Below are 17,563 nucleotides of genomic sequence, written 5' to 3'. Positions count from 1 at the left end.
CTTTCCCAGCAGTTTTAGCTGTTTGACTTTGTTTGGTGTTGCTGTAAAGTGAGTTATTTTAGACTATTCACACTATTCCCTATGTCTGTCTGAAAGTAAGGTTAAAATGGCAAAAGTATCTTTGCAGATTTTTTGACAGATTTTCTAATTTGTGAAGGGGATCCCTTCAAATCATAACATGGTGGCTGTAACTTGAAACTTGATAAAGTGTTTAATTAAACAAGTCCCCCATACCTTCAGTTGTCTGTGTGATTTACAAAAGTGAAATTCTACACATTAGAGTATTGGCCAGAGGCAGAATTTGCTGTATCTCTGAAGTGGCCATAATTGATAATGCTGCTGGTGATTCTCAACAAATCTGTAACCTGCAGGAAGCTGACAGAGTTGGAGGGCAGCTGCTAGTTTGTTTGAGCTATTTTTCTTTTCATTGATGTGTTAATTTACAGGATGCTTTACTTTTATTACTAGTAAACAAATACTATTACCATAATCAGCCTCCCTGTTTATAGTTGGAGTAAATAGGATATTTCATGAAGTAAATCCAAGAAGATTGAGTCTAGACTGCTTGTATCCTTGTGTCAGCATTAGTGTGTCTGGCAGGACCAGGGCAGTGATTGTCCTCCTGAACTGGGTGCTGGTGATGTGAATCCTGTGTCCAGTTCTGGGCCCCTCACTACAAGAAGGACATTGAGGAGATGGAGCATATCCAGGGAAGTGCAACACAGCTGGTGAAGGGGCTGAAACTCAGTTCTTCTGAGAAGTGGCTGAGAGAGCTAGGGGTGTTTATCCTGGAGAAAAGGAGGCTCAGAGGAGACCTTATCACTCTACAACTGCCTGTAAGGAGATTGTAGCCAAGTAGGCATCAGTCTCTTCTCATGGGTAGCAAGTGACAGGAAAAGAGGAGATGGCCCCAGGTTGCACCAGGGGAGCTTTGGGTGTGATATTAGGAAGAATTCACCAAAACAGTTGTCAGACATTGGAACAGGGTGCCCAGCAGAGTGGTGGAATCACTACCCATGGTGGTGTTTGAAAGATGTGTAGATGTGGCACTTAGGAACAAGGTTTATTGGTGCACTTGGCAGTGTTGTGTTTACAGCTGGACTCAATCTTAAAGGTCATCCTTAATGATTCCGTGATTCTGAGTTTTATCTCCCGAGTATTGGAAATATCTCTGTTAGTTTTTGACTTGGTGGATTTGTTGCATCATGCTGCTACCAAAATTTGTAGGTGTCAGGCATCACAGAAAGCTGCTCTGAGCTATCTGAAGAAAACAGAGCTAAAGCTCTCAAAAAGAAACCCCAGCACAGAACAGTATTTGATGATCCCAGTTTCTTCTCTTTTTTATTAGAACAGATTGAAGCCAGACTCAGAAAGAATCAAAGCTTTTCAGTGTATGCCAGAATCCGAAGACAAGCAAGCACTTCAAAAAGTCACGAGTGTGTTCGCGTATCTTGCCAAGTTTGCTCCCAGTCTGTCCTCTGTCAATTCACCCACCCCATCAGACAACTTCTGGAAAATGTTCAGTGACACTGGATTCAATAGGGCACAAGACATTCCTTGAATGAGTTTGATAGGTAACAGTTCTTGTGCTGAAATGCTGCAGCATTGCATAACAGTCTCATTAAGAAAAGCTTGAAAAGAGACTGTAGAGAGCCAGTGTTCTTAGAAGATGTTTTTAAGTACAAAATGGCCTTGTTTTTCCCCATGAAAAAGACAACTGATTTTCAAGCTCTTTTGAGCCAGCTAATCTCTGTGATTCTTCAGTATTACTTATGACTGTAACCCAAATTTATCAAATAATTAATTCCAAGTACCATGGGATACAGTCAGTGGTACATCCACTCAGTAAGTGCAGAACTTGCACTACATTCCCTTGGAACCACAGTTGGGAATATCTGCCCTAAGACATATGATTTACTAACCATAAAAAACAATCTCTAATCCTTGTGGCTTTCTCTTTAGGGAGAGGCATGCTTTCTGTTTTTACCAATTTTTGGATCAGATTTCTGCTTCCACATTGATGTGAAAATAACTCGAATTGTGGGAACGGATTTAGAAGGAGAGAGTTTGTGTTGTGTGTTGAATGCTAAAAACACAGAAGGAATGAACATATCTACAATAAGAAATGAGGCTTAATCATACAGGTTCTCTGACCTACTCCAGCCCCAGCTATTGTGCCAGCTTCACGTTCTGTTTCTGTATATATTTTGTATTTGACTGAAGTTGCATACTATGATATGCAAACATTTAAACACAGATCCTGTGTGCTTTGTCAGTCTGGGTTAGGTGGCAGTTCTTTGAGTGTTTCCAGATGAGCTCAAGGTGGACGCAGTAGTGTAAAGCTGTAGATAAACGTCCTCTTTAGATATCATCCATAGCTGCTCATCACTTTCTCACCCAGGGTAGGTGACTCCTCCCTGCAGCCCAACTGATGTCCTAGCATGTGACCTAATCAGACTGGTTTTGCCTAAGAATTAATTTTAGGAGTAGTTCTGGATATTACTGGCTCACACAAACAAGTGGGGTGGTGGTTTCTGGCATAGGGATGCTGACAGCTGGGAAGGGGGAATAGCCTTTTCAGCTGACATAGCTGCATGTGGAAAAATATATCTATCCACAAGCTAAGAACAAGTTAGAGAAGTATTTCACAATAATTTTCTTTATTAATTATTTTGTTTTAGATTTGAAATGAGTTCTTAAATTAAATGATGAGTGACTATTTCAAGGGGAAAGGCAGGACAGTGACTTGGACTTGAAAAAAAATTTGATTAATTATTGAGGCACTAATAAAACTGATTTGTGAGGCTAATATAATGCGTGAAGTAATTCAAAACCTTCAGAAGCAGTAAGGTTTAACATAAACTAAGCCATAAAATGTTGGTAATCGAAGTAATTGTTTTTCTTCTTGCAGCTGTTGCCTTTCTTTTCTGAGAAGCTGCCCATTACACACAGTAGTTTACTTTGTTTGTGTAATATTTTCTTTATGCTGCATATGTGATGAAAAAAACCTACCCTTTGGCATGCAATTTCATACTTGCTTTAGCATATTTTTAACCATTAAAGAAAAAATTCAAGTTACTCTTTAAATAGTGATGGGGAGGAAATCTTCTCTTGTAAGGACTGATTCTTAAACTCATAGATCCACCAGCTTTGAATTTATATTATTAATGCTGCTGCCAGTTAATTGGGCTACTAATCTGCTCAGAGTTGCTCTTAATTGGAAAGAAGGCATTGTTGTTGGGTTTTATTTTTGTTTTCTTTGTTTGGTTTTTATTATTGCTTATTTTCATTGTGCAGTTGGAGAAAATACAGGCAATCCACACCTCAGGATAAAATGCTATCTTGCCCATTAACAAAAATGAGCCCACTTAATGCAGAATGTTGTTGAATCTGAGAATATTTGTAGCTGAGAATATTTGTTGAAATTGAAAGTGGGATGACTTTTGTTGAGGGAAAACCAAGTCATCACACGTCAGTTTTGGGTAAAATCAAATGCATAATTTTTGATCTTGACTTCAACACAGTCAATCTGTGTGGATTTTGAACTACTGTACATTTCATACAAAATATTTGTCTGGTTTTATGACAAGAAAGATTGGCTTGTCATGTTATTGTTGCTGTTAATATACAGCCCATTCTGCTGAAGCTTAAATGAATATCACTTTCCTTTATGGTCAGTGGACGTAACTGAAAATTATTTAAAGCATTTTTAACAAGACAATTAACATAGAGTCTTTTGCAGATAAACTTCACCCTTCCTGTTTTGGATGGAGCAATAACTTTACTGTGGATCAGATTGAGGAAGTGGCTTTCCATCAATTCAGTATTTTATAAATAAAAATTTGTAGGGTGAGGCCCTTCCTTTGGCATAAAGCTGATTATTTCCTGTTTAATCCTAAACTGGTGTATTTCAACTAATGGAAGTTTCCTAGCATCTGTTGGAGAGGAGAGGTTTTAGGATTTTGTTTTCATTTATGCTCCTACAAAAATACAGTTTCTTTGTTTGCATATAATTATAGAACAAAGAGAAATTATTAGCTATATAAGTAGTTAACCTTTTACAACTTTTGAACGTGGCTGCACAGTTGTTTGTACCCTGGCATTCTTAAACATACAGCTGGGTATTCTTATACATGAGCTGCATTGACACATCTTCAAGAGATCATCAGTTCTTCCAGTGAGATTTAGAAACTGATCAGTTGTAATTGCAATGGGTTTTTTGATTTCATATTTATCATCTCCTTGCACAAGGCACACACTTTCTATAAGAAGAGGCAGAATTTAAACTTGTACTGCTGTTTTACCTAAGGAACACACAAGTTAATGTATGAAGTAACTCTACCCTCATCCAACACATCTGTTGTAAAGAAGCCTATGAAATCAAGGCCACACACAAACTGGTCTCCAAGGGCCTGTAGTTGGTGTTAAAGTGCTGTTATTATGTGGTCTGATTGGTTTAGTAAAGAATAATCTCCAGTAAAACCATGTAACATAATAGTCCTTGCTCTCCCACATGGGAGCTACTTCTGCTTGACTAAGCAAGACATTTCTTGAAGAAGTAATAATACACTTGTTCTTGCCAAAATGTAACATTAAATGAAGTGTATAATCATGTGCATTTCTGTTGTGTACCAGTTCTTGTTCATTTAAACATTTGTGTCAAGTCCTCCACCATAGTATTAAAAAATAGTGAAGTAAACACATGGATTTCCTAGCAATGTATTTAAAATGAATTTTAACTCCTTGTTGAAAACTTGTGTGTAGTACTTTTAAAGCAACAAGTAACTACTTGAATTTGTAAGCTTTCATAAATGAAGACTCTCTTTTCTAAATAGCACCAACTTCTGCTATGATTGTTCTGAATTGTAACAGCCTTGCTTTACAGATCTGTCCTTGGGTAACCACAGCTGTAAACAGGTACTGCACTTACTGAGGGACTTCACTTTTTATTGCTTTTTAATTACGTTATTCTTTAGGTCTCCTCAACAGTGTCATACAAAAGCTGGATTCACACAGGTCAATTATTCTGCCCAGTGTGTGTAAAAGACCAGGGCTGTGTCTCAGGACCCACACCAACTCTTGAAGATTTTCAGCCTTGAAAATGTATTTGTAAACTCAGCAGAGTTGGTCACTGTTGACGCAGACACCCACCCCTCAGTTTTACAGAGCACTTTTTGTAGTAGAATTCTGCTTTTAAATGAAGGGGAAGCCTTGTGGTGGCATTGTTGCAGACTGCATGTCCTCTGTCAGATTAGTTTAGCCAAAGGGGTGAGTGATGCTGTGACCTGGAAGTGAAGTGCAGTAAACCAGCTGAACAGAAACACTCTGGCTCCCAGCAGCCTCCCCTGCTCAGCTGCTGCCCCCATGTATTGCCAATACTGGTCCTTGAGGACAAAGTGGAGCTCAAATCTGAATCCCTGTCTCTTTTAAAGTGAGGGCTCAATCAACATCTCTTCCACACAAGGCGCTTCCAGGAAACATTTCAGTCAGATATTTAGATGCCAAACATGGTGGGTTATTTCTGAAAGTTGGTTAAATCTACTGAAGTTCCTAAAAAGGAATTTGAAAGTTTCATTGGAAAGGGAGGCAGAATTGCATTTAAGTGCAAATAACTTTAATAATTTGCATATCTTCAGTAAGAAGCAAATTGACATGAAATTGTTCATTATTGCATAATAGATTAAATAACTTGTTTCCCCCAATTTGCATTTCAATGAGTATCTAATTGGTCTATAAACACATTGATTGATGGGTGTAGGAAATATTTCATAGATACCGGGCAAAATTGTTGGTGTGTTTTTAGGAATGGAATAGAGTACACTTCTTGATATGTTAAACATTGTACACCACTGTAAACTGTATACTATCATAACCAAGCATTGAATTTGTTCTATGTTAATTAGTTTTTTGTAACCATAAAAAATATTTCATCTTGGTTGAAAATGTCTTGATCATGAAAATTGTCTGCAAGTGGTTTAATGACAGTTCTGAGCATTCTTTGCACTGTGGAGCTATAAACTTGTATTTTGTACTCATAAACATAACAGTACAATTACATTGCCACTGCAGTGATGAGAATGTCTGTGTACTCTTTTAGTAGAGTATTAACTTATTTTAGTTTGGAAGAGTAAATTTTGGGTAAGTTAATGAAATCTAATTTACGTGGTTGAAAAAAAATTTCAAGATAACAAATAAATGAAAAAGAAGGGATTTGGGGAGAGATAATAATTCCTTTTAAAAGGTGCCATTGACAAAGAAAAAGCTGTGATAGTGGCAATTCAATGTTTAGTAGTTTCCCAGTTTGCTTAAGCTTACATCCACAATTAAAATGCAAATTTGACTGCATAGTCAATCAGGTTAGAGTTAGGTCTACATTACAAAAAATTCAGTATTGTTTTTAGTTAGAAGTACAAGAAAAATTATACCTCATAGTCTTTTCTCACCCATGCTACGAAAACCTGGCACAGATGTGGCTTGGTTAATAGAAGACTGGTTTGTCAGACTTATTTTAGGTCTGCTGAGGAGAGGAAATAAGAAGCTGGTTTATACTACCAGAGGGCTATACCAAACCAGCTGTGATAGTTTAGGTGAGGGAACAAAAGCTGTTATCTCTGTCTGATGTAGGGGAGCCCTGAGGCATCATTGAAGTGAGGGAAATTTCCAGCAGTTTGCTCATGGAGTGTCTGGAATGGACGTGGTATGGCTTTCAAACTGGTGCTGTACTTGTGCTCTGCATGTTGATGCTCTGCCTTTCAGTGAGAAATCAAACAACTGCCAGTGAGCATGTTGCTTCTTTCCTCCTTGCATGCAGTATTTGATACTTGTGGGAAATATGCCCTTAGTAACTGAAAAGCTTCTGTCTTCTGAAAGATAATATATTAAACGAGTACTTGTGTGAATCACAGATGCAAAATTGTGATTGCTGGGCATGTTGGATCTTCTCAAAGTGAGTTAGGATCTAAAGGTTGCAGGCTATTTCACGTGGTTTCTGAGCCACAACTCTAGCTCCTTCCCCTGTGGTAACTGAGGCTTGGGGGTCTTTGGCCTTTGCATGAGGAGCTGAGAGCAGGCATCTCTGGAGGTGAGTACTGACTCACAGGCACTGACGGTGGGCTGTGTACATATGGTGCAGAGCTGCTCACAGAGTCCAGACTCGCGTCGTGCTGCTCTGAAGGAGTTCTGGTGGAGGCGAGAGAGTGTTACCTCAATCTTGAAATGTATGGAATGCTAAAAATACTAAAAAAAAAAACCCCAGGAAAGGTTGTGAGGAAAAAGATCAAGATGTTGGAAATTACAGATTAAATCATGGGCATTAATTTCGCTTGCTAAATCATCATATCCAGCTAATGGATGAGGTCTTTATCATGTCTGCTGGTCCTGCTTGTCTCTGTGAGCAGAAATACTCCCTTCTGCGCTGGAGTTTGCCCATCTCCTGCATATGGCTGCTCAAGCCTGGCATATGCAAGTCTCTGGATGAATTCTGTTGAAGAGGTTTTCATGTGTACATGAATCCAAGAGCACTCAAAAAAGTGCCACAGTGTAATATTCATTCAAAACAGTATTTCGAGAGGAAAGTGTTTTAATACCTGCATATAAAATAAAGCACATCCATTAGAACAGTTCTCCCAGAAATGAGAAGTGGAGGTTCATTTGAGTCCTTACTGAATCAGGAGAAATTTGCATCTCCCATTTGCTATTCAGTTCTACTTTCTACAAGCTGTGGACGTGTAAGATGCAGAGGCGAACTTTTGTATCCTGGTGAGACCAGTCTTCCAGAGAGTCATTCCAATTATCAGAGAATTTCTCTCTTGTTTCCCTTTTCCTAAAAGCCTGTTTAGAATAGATACTGTGGTTTTAGCTGTTCTGAGTCACCTTGAGAAGTTAAAAAAACTTCTTTGCACAGACTGTAGAGCTAAGCTAGGGAAACTGGGTGCATGGGTTGAAATAAGGCTTGTCTTCATCCCCTTTGTATATCATTATTTGGTCTGTTGAAATAAAACTGGCCAGGTATGCAAGATTTTGAGATCAAGATTGCTCTTATGATTCTTGTAGCCTGATTTGCAGGGGAGGACATCCTAAGTTCTAATTTGCATTGCCATTACTGTTTATATTGTCCAACAGCTCTTTTGCACAAAGTGTATGTGTGGTTCTGGAACAGTTTTGAAGAAAAACATAGTGCTGTGCTAGTCAGAAAATTATATGGACTCTGTCAGTGAGTAGTAGGCATGTTGTCAAGGTATTCCCTAGCCATATGTAATTTCACCCATCAGCAAAGCCATTCATCTTGAAGCCAAGACCACTTTTAGATTATCATTGAAAGAGGGATATGGCAGTCAAAGACGTGAGCAGTCCCCATGTGCTTGCTTCTGCCCCTCTTCCTGTTCAGAGGTTAACGTTCCACAGCTGACCTGGAAGAAGAGAGTGTTTGGTATCCATAATTTTTTCCATGTCACTGTCATACATTGTAATTCAAGACACTGTTGATGGCACTTTGAAGCTCACTGTGAAAACTTGGCATAGATGTAGATGAGGGAGTTCTCAAAAGTTTCATTCTGCCCTGGGGAGTTCTAGGGCTTGGTTGTCTCCAGCCTGGGCAACTGACATTTCCATTGCTCTAACTAGGTCTGGGAGTAAATGTCTTCTAGCTATATTTAAATGGCTCTAAGTGTAAATTTTGGTTTAGCTTTCTCAAATAAATGAGATGTGTTCACTAACATATTGCAGGTGCATCTCAACTTTATATTTCCATCAAGTATTTACACGGAGAATGGCACAGCAAAGGGCTAATCTCAGCCAGAGCCTCTATGCCCTTATCATGTAACATTCTAAAATTCCATGAGAATAATGTAAAAGTATGCATATTTGTGATCCTGTGACCTCACAGATGCCAGATGTGATGATTTTGGAAAACACTTCAAAGAACTTGAATTCAGCTTAAATATGCATAGGAGAAGTAAGAGTGCGTATATCTATATAGATATATACAGTGTGTGTATGTAAAATTATATTTACATATTTGGAAGTAGAACAGCTGTTTCTATTTCTTCTTCATCTACTTACTAAAGTTTTACACGCTCTTTCCGTTATGCTGGTGCTGTAGCTTAGGTCAGAGAATGAATGTGTGCTAGGGCCACGGTAAATGAGAGCCCTGTGGCTCTAGCTGTTTTCAGGATTATCTGATTTATATGTCAGACAGAATAATCATGTCATTGGTATCATTCCCTTTCTTGTTTTTCATTTAAAAAATGTTATTTCTTCTTTCTCCACACATGGAATCAGTTTCAGGTTTTAGTTCCAGATGTTTACAGATGAGCTTTCCATGGTCTGAGCTCAAAATCAATATCAGCTGGAATTTTAAAGATAGGGTTATTTTCATATGTTGTTGGGTCACGAGTTCTTCCAGTATTTTTCTCCAACAGAGAGCTCTTTTTGCATGGTTGGAATCTTTTCTACAGTTTTCTTTCTTCCTCAAGCATCGCATTCTCATCTTATTTGTCAGAAATAGCCTCCTTTTATTCTCTCTAAAGATAGATATTAATGTCATGCCACTGCTCCCTCTTCTTTCAAGAGCTTTCAGTGCTTTCACAAAGCACTGAAAGTAATTTTTTTTCAAGTAATTGATTGTACCATTAAGCTGTAATTAATTAACATTCTGTATTGATATTCTTGTAATTGATAATTGCCATTTCCTTCTGTAAAGCCAAGTAATATATCTCTGAAAGTTGGTAGTTGTGCCTTGACTTCAGATAGAAACTATTTTGGAAAGTTTTCACTATAAGACCATGGCTCACAGTTCTTTCAGTTGTGCTGATGCGTCTGGTTTTAGAATTGAATCACTGAATCACATTAATGGGGGGAGGGGGGGGAAGTAATTTTGAAAGGGAACATCTCAGTGATGCAATTTATGTTGCAGCTATACAAATAGATATATCAGCACAATTGGGATGTTGCAGCTATACAAATAGATTTATCAGCACAATTGTGATGGAGGCAGATTGTACCAGGATCAGAATGAGCAGCTGGGGCAGAAAGCTTATTGAGAGAAAATTGCTCAATTATTGTTAGAGGAGCTGAGCTGTTTCCTTTGTTTTCTGTTGTTAAAAGTGCCTTCCTGCTCCACCTTTGCCCTCTTCCCCCAATTTAGGTAAATTCTATTTTTTAAAAGTCTTTTGTCACGAAATATTGAAAATGTTCATCTCTGAGGTGAAGGTGTTTAGTTCCCAGATTGTTGTGACAGCAAAGTGACTTTTCGGATTCAGTGATGACAAGGGCTCTCTTTATTCTCTTCCAAGTCTTTTGTGAAAGTTTGGAAGAAAAATGTGCTTAGATCAAGTTAGTATTTATATGCTAAGAGTCAGAGAATTTCATCTGGGCTAGTTCTTTGTGGTGTGTGGGAGAAGTAGCAGGTAGTGCTATTTGCCTTTAGTTTGCAGACCCATGAAAAGTAGAGCATTTCCTTCAGTTGTAGCTTTGGGTGCTTCCCTGTGCAGCTCTTTCTGAGCTTTTTCTTTGGGGTGAGAGAAAAAAGTAACACAGATTTTCTCCATTTGAAGTTTTTACAAAGTACCATGTTTTACTTGCTCCCATGAGCTGGGAGAGTCTGGCTTTTGTGCTGTTATTTTACTACCAAAGAACCACAAAGCAGCAAACAAACCTCTCTCTGAAAAAAATGCCATGTGCATTTCCACACTTCAAAATGTTTGGCTCAAGTTTGGTTTGGGCTACACTCTTCTTTTTGACTTGTTACTCTCCACTGAAGTTTAGTTCCTTCCAAAAGGTTCTCTCTTATTTGCCAGCCAGTGTTTGAAAAGTGGGTCTGATCTTAAGCTGTTTTCCTAGACTATGCTATTAAGCATTTAAGAATTATCTTCGTTAAAGGTATTGTGATAATCATTGTGTTTCTAAGAATAGTTCAGTTTTGTACAGAATGTTGGGGCTTTTGCTGTTTTTCTGACATGAAGATGCTTGAGCTGACCTCAGACTGGTTCTTATGAATGGGCTCTTAAGGTGAATTTTCACTGGGGGAGGGATGGGTGTGCTTTGTTTGGTTTTTTATTTTGCTTTTAGTAGAGGGGAATTGCTTACATAGAGTTGTATCATTTCTGTCTACAATACAGATAAATGTGAAAGGGTTGCACATCTCTAAGACAAGCAGACAATACCAAAAGATAATCATACTTGGAAGAATATCAACATTTTAGCTTTTTTTCCTCAAAAAAAGATGTATGGAGATAGAAAACTTACTTATCTTCAGTCAAAAAGTGAATGTATTTTCTAAATGGAAATTGGCCTAAGAGGTTTGAAAATGAGTTGCATCTGGCAGTTGGAAGACTTTGAGAAGTTCCTTTTTTGCTGGGTGTTCAGATGAATAAACTTAGATGGAATTTGGAAGAAGATTTGAAACATACTGACTTGCTTTGGAAATTGCAGAAGAGTATGCAATTTATGCATGTGTTTATTATGCATATGTTTATTTTATTTTAATTTATGCATATGCATATGTTTGTTGCTGAAAAACAGTTGCAGAGATAATGAAAAGTTAGTTCACCTCAAATGTGGTGTATGACTGACTAACTTGCAAACTCTCCATTCTTTGTGGGAGAAGGTCAGATAGGTTCAGGTAAATCACTGCCAGGACTTCTTAAATCCTTAGTGATTAAAAGCATCCAAACTAATTAAAGTCTTCTTTGTCAAGGAGTTCTAGAAGAAACAGATATCCAATAAACAAACAAAATTTGGTGAAATTATTTAAACAGAATTTATATTTGAAGTATTAGGAAGGATTACAAATGAAATTATTGGTGCTTTGTATGAAGATTGAGATTGCTAGACATTTCACAGTTTTAAATATATTGAAATGAAAAGAAAATCTGGTTTAGCATTTGTACTTTGCTTTACTGTTATTTATTAAATTTTGCTGCAAGGGGAACTGCATTTCGCTATTATGGTGTTTCACCTTATAAAAGTTATTTTTGGTACCCAGATAGTGCTGAGCTAGTTACATTTTTATTAGCACAGGTCAGAAGAGAGGAAATGGTCAGTAAGTTTTACAGCTGAAATTCACGTTAAATCCAATATCCTTTGTTACATTTGGATCTAACTCAATAAGGGCTAATGTAAATAACGTGCTAACGTAACGACTTTTGCATTTAATAATTTTCTGAAATGTGTTGTTTCTAGGTCTACAGACAAGACTGTGAAACCTTTGGCATGGTAGTGAAGATGCTAATTGATAAAGATCCATCATTAGAGAAGTCCATTCAGTTTGCCCTGAGGCAGAATTTGCATGAAATAGGTGAGCGATGCATTGAAGAACTCAAACATTTCATTGCTCAGTATGATGCTGCCAACCAAGATGGATCAGAGCCCTTCAAAGAGGGCTCATACTAAGGACAAAAATATGCTTTTAGATCCTCTGCATTGTGTCTGCCATAGTACATAAATCTGCTTTTCGTGGGGAAAGAGGAACTTTTGTTCGAGGTTTGAACCCAAGGCCTGTGCTCCTTTCCAGTAGCTCAGGTGGCTGTTCCCTTGTCCACTGTGGTCTCCACGATTGTATTCATCCTACCTGTTCTTGTTCACATGTATTCCTTTGAAAGGATGTTCTTTTCAAAAATGCTGTAAAGCAACAAACTGTTTTTGAAACCTTATACAGTTACCTTGGAAAAAATGATCAGTCTGATGTATGTACACTTACGTTTTGATGCTTACAAGTGTAACTTGAAACATTGTATTTTTTATTAAAATTACATGAAGCCGCTCTCATTCCTCAAGTTATGCACAAATATGTCTTGTTATCATACATACTATAGGAAGGGAAAACTTGCAAAATTGGTCACAATTATGATATAAATTATTTAGTCTGGTTTAATTTAAAAAATCAGATGAATTCTGTAAAATTACACTAGGGTTTATCTCTAGTTTCTGACTGCCAGAGTAATTAACTATTTGATGTAAAAAGTGCTGTACTTTTGTTCTAATTGCAGGTTCCACAAAATGCCTTTTAAATTTTGGTGTTTTCCATATCATGACTCACTACTAGTAAGCAGTATTATGTAGGATGGATTCCATTTTTTGTTACTGTTTGCTCTGTTTTTAACTACACTGTACAGATTGTAGCTGTGGGCAGCCACTGAGCAGGGAAAGGTCACTTTTCCTACTCTGTTGCTCTCCCCACTTACAACTTCTCAAGCCTTTTCATCCATCAGTTTTAACAGTAAGGAGGCTGTGTGTAATCTTTATTTCCAGCTTTAAGAAGGAGCAGGAATTGGGGTGTCAAGGATGGACAAGGAAAGTGAGCAGGACCATCTCTTCAGTAAACCCAGGTATCTTGGTTTGAAAAGACAGGTGTCTGCTAAGAAGGCAGGAACCTCTCTTGAAATGGAAAATGTAAACCCCCTCCCTCTGAATTATTTTACTTCTGAAATTAAGGGGCTTTCAGGCAAAGATATGGGAATAGGAATAACAGCTCTTTACTAGGAAGATGAAAATAAAAATGCAGAGATACAAAACAACACTGACAGAGTCAGAATACAACCTAACACCCTGTTGGTCAGTGTGTTGGTAGCAGTCTGATTAAATGGTGGCTGCCGTCCTCCTGGAGTGACACATGTGGTTCTGTTGAAGCCATGGTCCTGTAGGAGGGTGTAGTTTTCCTCTGAAGGTCCAGTGGTGGTGTAGACGGGCCTGGTCTTCCTCTGGGAATTCAGTGGAAAAAGGCTCCTCTGGTATTCCACATCTCAGATTTTTATCTAGGTAGGAATGCTTGGCTCCTCCCCCTGGGTGGAGCATCTCACGATGGGATGGTGTAATTTTCAGTCATGCAGTGAGACTCAGTGGCCCCTTAACAAAAGAGATCTCCCTGGACTGAGGATGGGTCCTGGAAGAGATAAAGAAAACTGCCTCACCTGGTTTTAACAGCTGGCTCATTAACAGGATATCCCCCCCAGAGTTATGAGGGATGGGTTATGGAAGAGATAAAGAACACTGCTCCACCTGGTTTCAACAGCTGGTGATAGAATTCATACTTCTGGTTACATCTTACATTGCAGCCTTAGAGACCAGGTGGCTTTCAGTTAGGTGGAACACAAAGCTTATCCCTAAGTCCTCAATTTCACTATCACTTCAAGCCTAGGTGGTTCTGGTTAGTGTCCAGCACCACTTTTGACCTGATAGAACAACCTGCAGTTTGGGAACAGTGATTGAGGAAAGCCAAGAGGTTCCCAGTGAAAAATATTTTGGATGCAGTGGATCCTGACGAACACATTTATTAAGGTACTGGTTTTTTATGAGCATTTTAGGAAAGTGATAATGTGAGTCATAATCACAAGGAGGTAAGTTATAAGCATGATTGTTTCGTATACATTGCATTTAGAACATGTGAAACTCTGTAAAAGGACTAATAACCAAACCCACTATTTCCAGATTTCATCAGAATGGTGTGCAGAAACACAAAGTAGCAATGATTTGGCATGTACAAGGTACTGTATGTATCACAGCATCTTACACATGCAAATCTTGATATGGCATATTAAATATGTATTGTATCAGATTCCTGAGATGCCTGGTTAGTTCTCATGTCAGTAAGGGGAGGTTTTGCAGTTGGCTTTTCTTGTTTTCTGAGAGTTCACATTGCTTCAAGGAGATGACCTGCAACTGGGATTGTGTGGGCTGCACAGTAAGTGGGAATCAGCTCATGGATCCTACAGGATTTGGGGAGGGAGAGAGAAGAGAGGCAAGCTGTTGTGACATAGCAGTAAGACCCGATCCACTCCTTCTGGCAACAGCCTGGTTTACTGAGATCAGTCGAAGTCTTCTCTGATGCAGAAGCATAACTACAGCACTTCACTACTTGTCTACAGGACTGAGAGCCTTCAGGATGTTACATCTGAGTTTCTACTTTGGGTTAGAAATGCTAATGGAAAAATAATAAAATTGTGTGTAATATATTTTTATTAAAAATTGCCATTGTTACTGTACAGTTTGTTAGGAGTTTCCTTTGTTAGAAGCCTGATTAAGTTTACTGTTATAAAAGTATCCAAGTTTTTAAGTGCTTTTCTGTAAAGTAAGGCCTAAGTTTACACTCACAGAATCATAGAATATCTCAAGTTGGAAGGGACCTGTAGTGTTGGTTGAGTCCAACTCCCTGCTCCTCACTGAACCACTAGGAGCATTGTCCATATGCTCCTTGAACTCTGGGAGGCTTGGGGCTGTACCACTTTCCTGTGGAGCCTGTTCCAGTGACTAACCATCCTCTCATGTCCAAGCTGAACTTCCCCTGATGCAGATTCATTCCATTTCCTTGAGTCCTGTCACTGGGCACCAGAGAGAATTCATTGCCTGCCCCTCTGCTGCCCACCTTGAGGAACCTGTAGAATGCAGTGAGGTCACCCCTCAGTCTCATTCAGGGTCCTCCTTTCACCACCTTGATCATGCTACTCTGCGCACACACGTACATTCATATCCTTATATTGTGGTACCTAAAACTGCCCCCAGCACTTGAGGTGAGGCTGCCCCAGTGCAGAGCAGAGCAGGACAATCCCCTCCCTTGCTTGGCTGGTGATGCTGTGCCTGATGCCCTCCAGGACAGGGGTGGCCCTCCTGGCTGCCAGGGCACTGCTGATTTGAGCATAATTTGGCATCAACCAGGACCTCCAGGTCTTTTTCTGCAGGGCTGCTATCCAACTCCTCATTCCCTAAGTTTTACAGGTAATCAGGACTGTCCTGTCCCAGGTGGTGAATGTGGCTCTTGCCCTTGTTAAACTTCATGCAGCTGGTCATTGCCTCCCAGCTCCTCCTTAGTCTGTTCAGATCTCTCTGCAGGACTTCTCTGCTCCTGAGGGAGTCCACAGCTCCTCTCAATTTAGTATCATCAGCAAACTCACTCAATGGACATTTGACTTGTCTATCTCCATCCAAGAGCACTGGCCCTGAAACTGAGCCCTGTGGAATCCCACTGGTGACCAGCTGCCAGCCTGAGGTAACACCATTCACTATGCCTAATAATTTGCTTAATCTGATTTTTTTTTAAATTGATTAAACTCTACTTGTGACCGAGGGAGTCTTTTGACTTTTTTGTAAGTGCTATTTCTGTGAAAGGTTTAATTCACATTTCTAAGTGATGAGTAACTGATTTTCTATATAATACCTGTCATTGTGTTGAATGTTTGCATTCAACATTTTTTGATGTACACTTTCAGTTGATGTAAGTAAAATATAATATGGAAGTCACTTAACTTAAGGAAGAAACATGGCTTTTATTCTTGCTTGCTTTACGAGTATGTATTTTGGATTAATTTCACGTCATGTAAAAAAATGTCCCTATTCTAGTAGTCAGCTTCAATGGGGCTCTGGAAAGCTGTAGGAAGAGCACTGGGGGAAGGAAACATGCTGTGATGGAGGAATTTAATTTGTCACCTTCAGAGCTCCTGAAAACAGAAATTACTCCTAGCACTTCTTAATGTTGCAGATACCCTTAAAAAATTAAAAAGTAGGTGGAAATTGGAGGAGTCTGGAAATTTGGTGCTGTCTGTCGAGACTGAAGTGGTTATTTCTGTAACCTCACTTGGGTGAGTTGGCAGCTTTGAGTGACAATGTGAGCAGTAAAGGTGAAAATCATCAACAAAACTACTATTGACATGAAAGGAGGTAATGCCAGGTATCAGAGAAGGACCAAATCCTTGTCACCCTCTTGTCTGCAAGATTTTCAATTTTGATGAGGATGAAGTTTTACCTTAGTATTTTTTACTGTCAGGAAGGTTGTACTGGGTGTGGCTGGGATGGAGTTAAATGTTCTTCATGAAGGCTGGTACAGTGGTGCTGTGCTTCCGGTTTTTCCTGGAAACGTGGTGGTAACACAGGGGTGTTTTAGCTATTGCTGAGCAAAGCTTACCCAGAGTCAAGGCCTTTTCTGCCTCTCAGCCCACCCCACCAGTGAGGAGGGTGGGAGTGCACAAGATGCTGGGAGGAAACACAGCCAGGACAGCTGATCCCAACTGACCACAGGTGATAGGGAATCATGCTTGGCATATAAAACTATGGATGGGGGCGAGGAGTTTGCCAGGGCTGCTGCTGTTCAAGGACAGGCTGGGTATTTATTGGCTAGTGCTGAGCTAGTGGGTTTTTTGGTATCACTTCAGGTTTTCTGTTTGGAGTTTGTTTTTATCTATTAAATGGTCTTCAGCTCAGCCCATGAGTTTTCTTATTTTTCTCTCCCCCATCCCACTGGGGGTAGTGAGTAAGGAGCTGCGTCATGCTTAGGTGCCTACCAGGGTATATGCTCCCTATATCCCCTCCAGGAATATAGGTAATACTTCCAGTAACACTAACCACACTTTAGAGCTTTTGTGACTGTATCTGAGTCTTGTGCTGGTCACAGACACTATATTCCATATAATTTTCTTCAAGGTGGAGGAATCAATTAGAGCTATTTCTCATAAGAAGTTGTCAAAAATAGTAAAATACTGTGTATGTCAAGCTGAAAAAAATAAAGTTGTATAGTTATCTTTAAACTTTTTTAAAAAAAGAAAGTATTAAGAAGCAGTTAACAATCTAGGAGAACTGT

At 39.1% G+C, this 17,563-nt stretch overlaps 1 protein-coding gene across 1 annotated transcript in view; it reads left to right on the top strand.

Annotated features, from left to right (window-relative positions):
* PPHLN1 (periphilin 1) overlaps window positions 1-14,978 on the top strand; it is a 58,291-nt gene extending 43,313 nt beyond the window's left edge. Inside the window, exon 9 of the mRNA XM_014312383.2 lies at window positions 12,181-14,978. Coding sequence (XP_014167858.1) covers window positions 12,181-12,390 — 210 coding nt within the window. The 3' untranslated portion in view covers window positions 12,391-14,978. The remainder of the gene's footprint in view (window positions 1-12,180) is intronic.
* The last annotated feature ends 2,585 nt before the right edge of the window (window positions 14,979-17,563 follow it).

This window comes from Geospiza fortis, unplaced genomic scaffold, assembly GCF_000277835.1.
Source record: "Geospiza fortis unplaced genomic scaffold, GeoFor_1.0 scaffold166, whole genome shotgun sequence".
Classification (NCBI taxonomy): domain Eukaryota; kingdom Metazoa; phylum Chordata; class Aves; order Passeriformes; family Thraupidae; genus Geospiza; species Geospiza fortis.
This window is presented reverse-complemented; position numbering and strand designations above follow the sequence as displayed.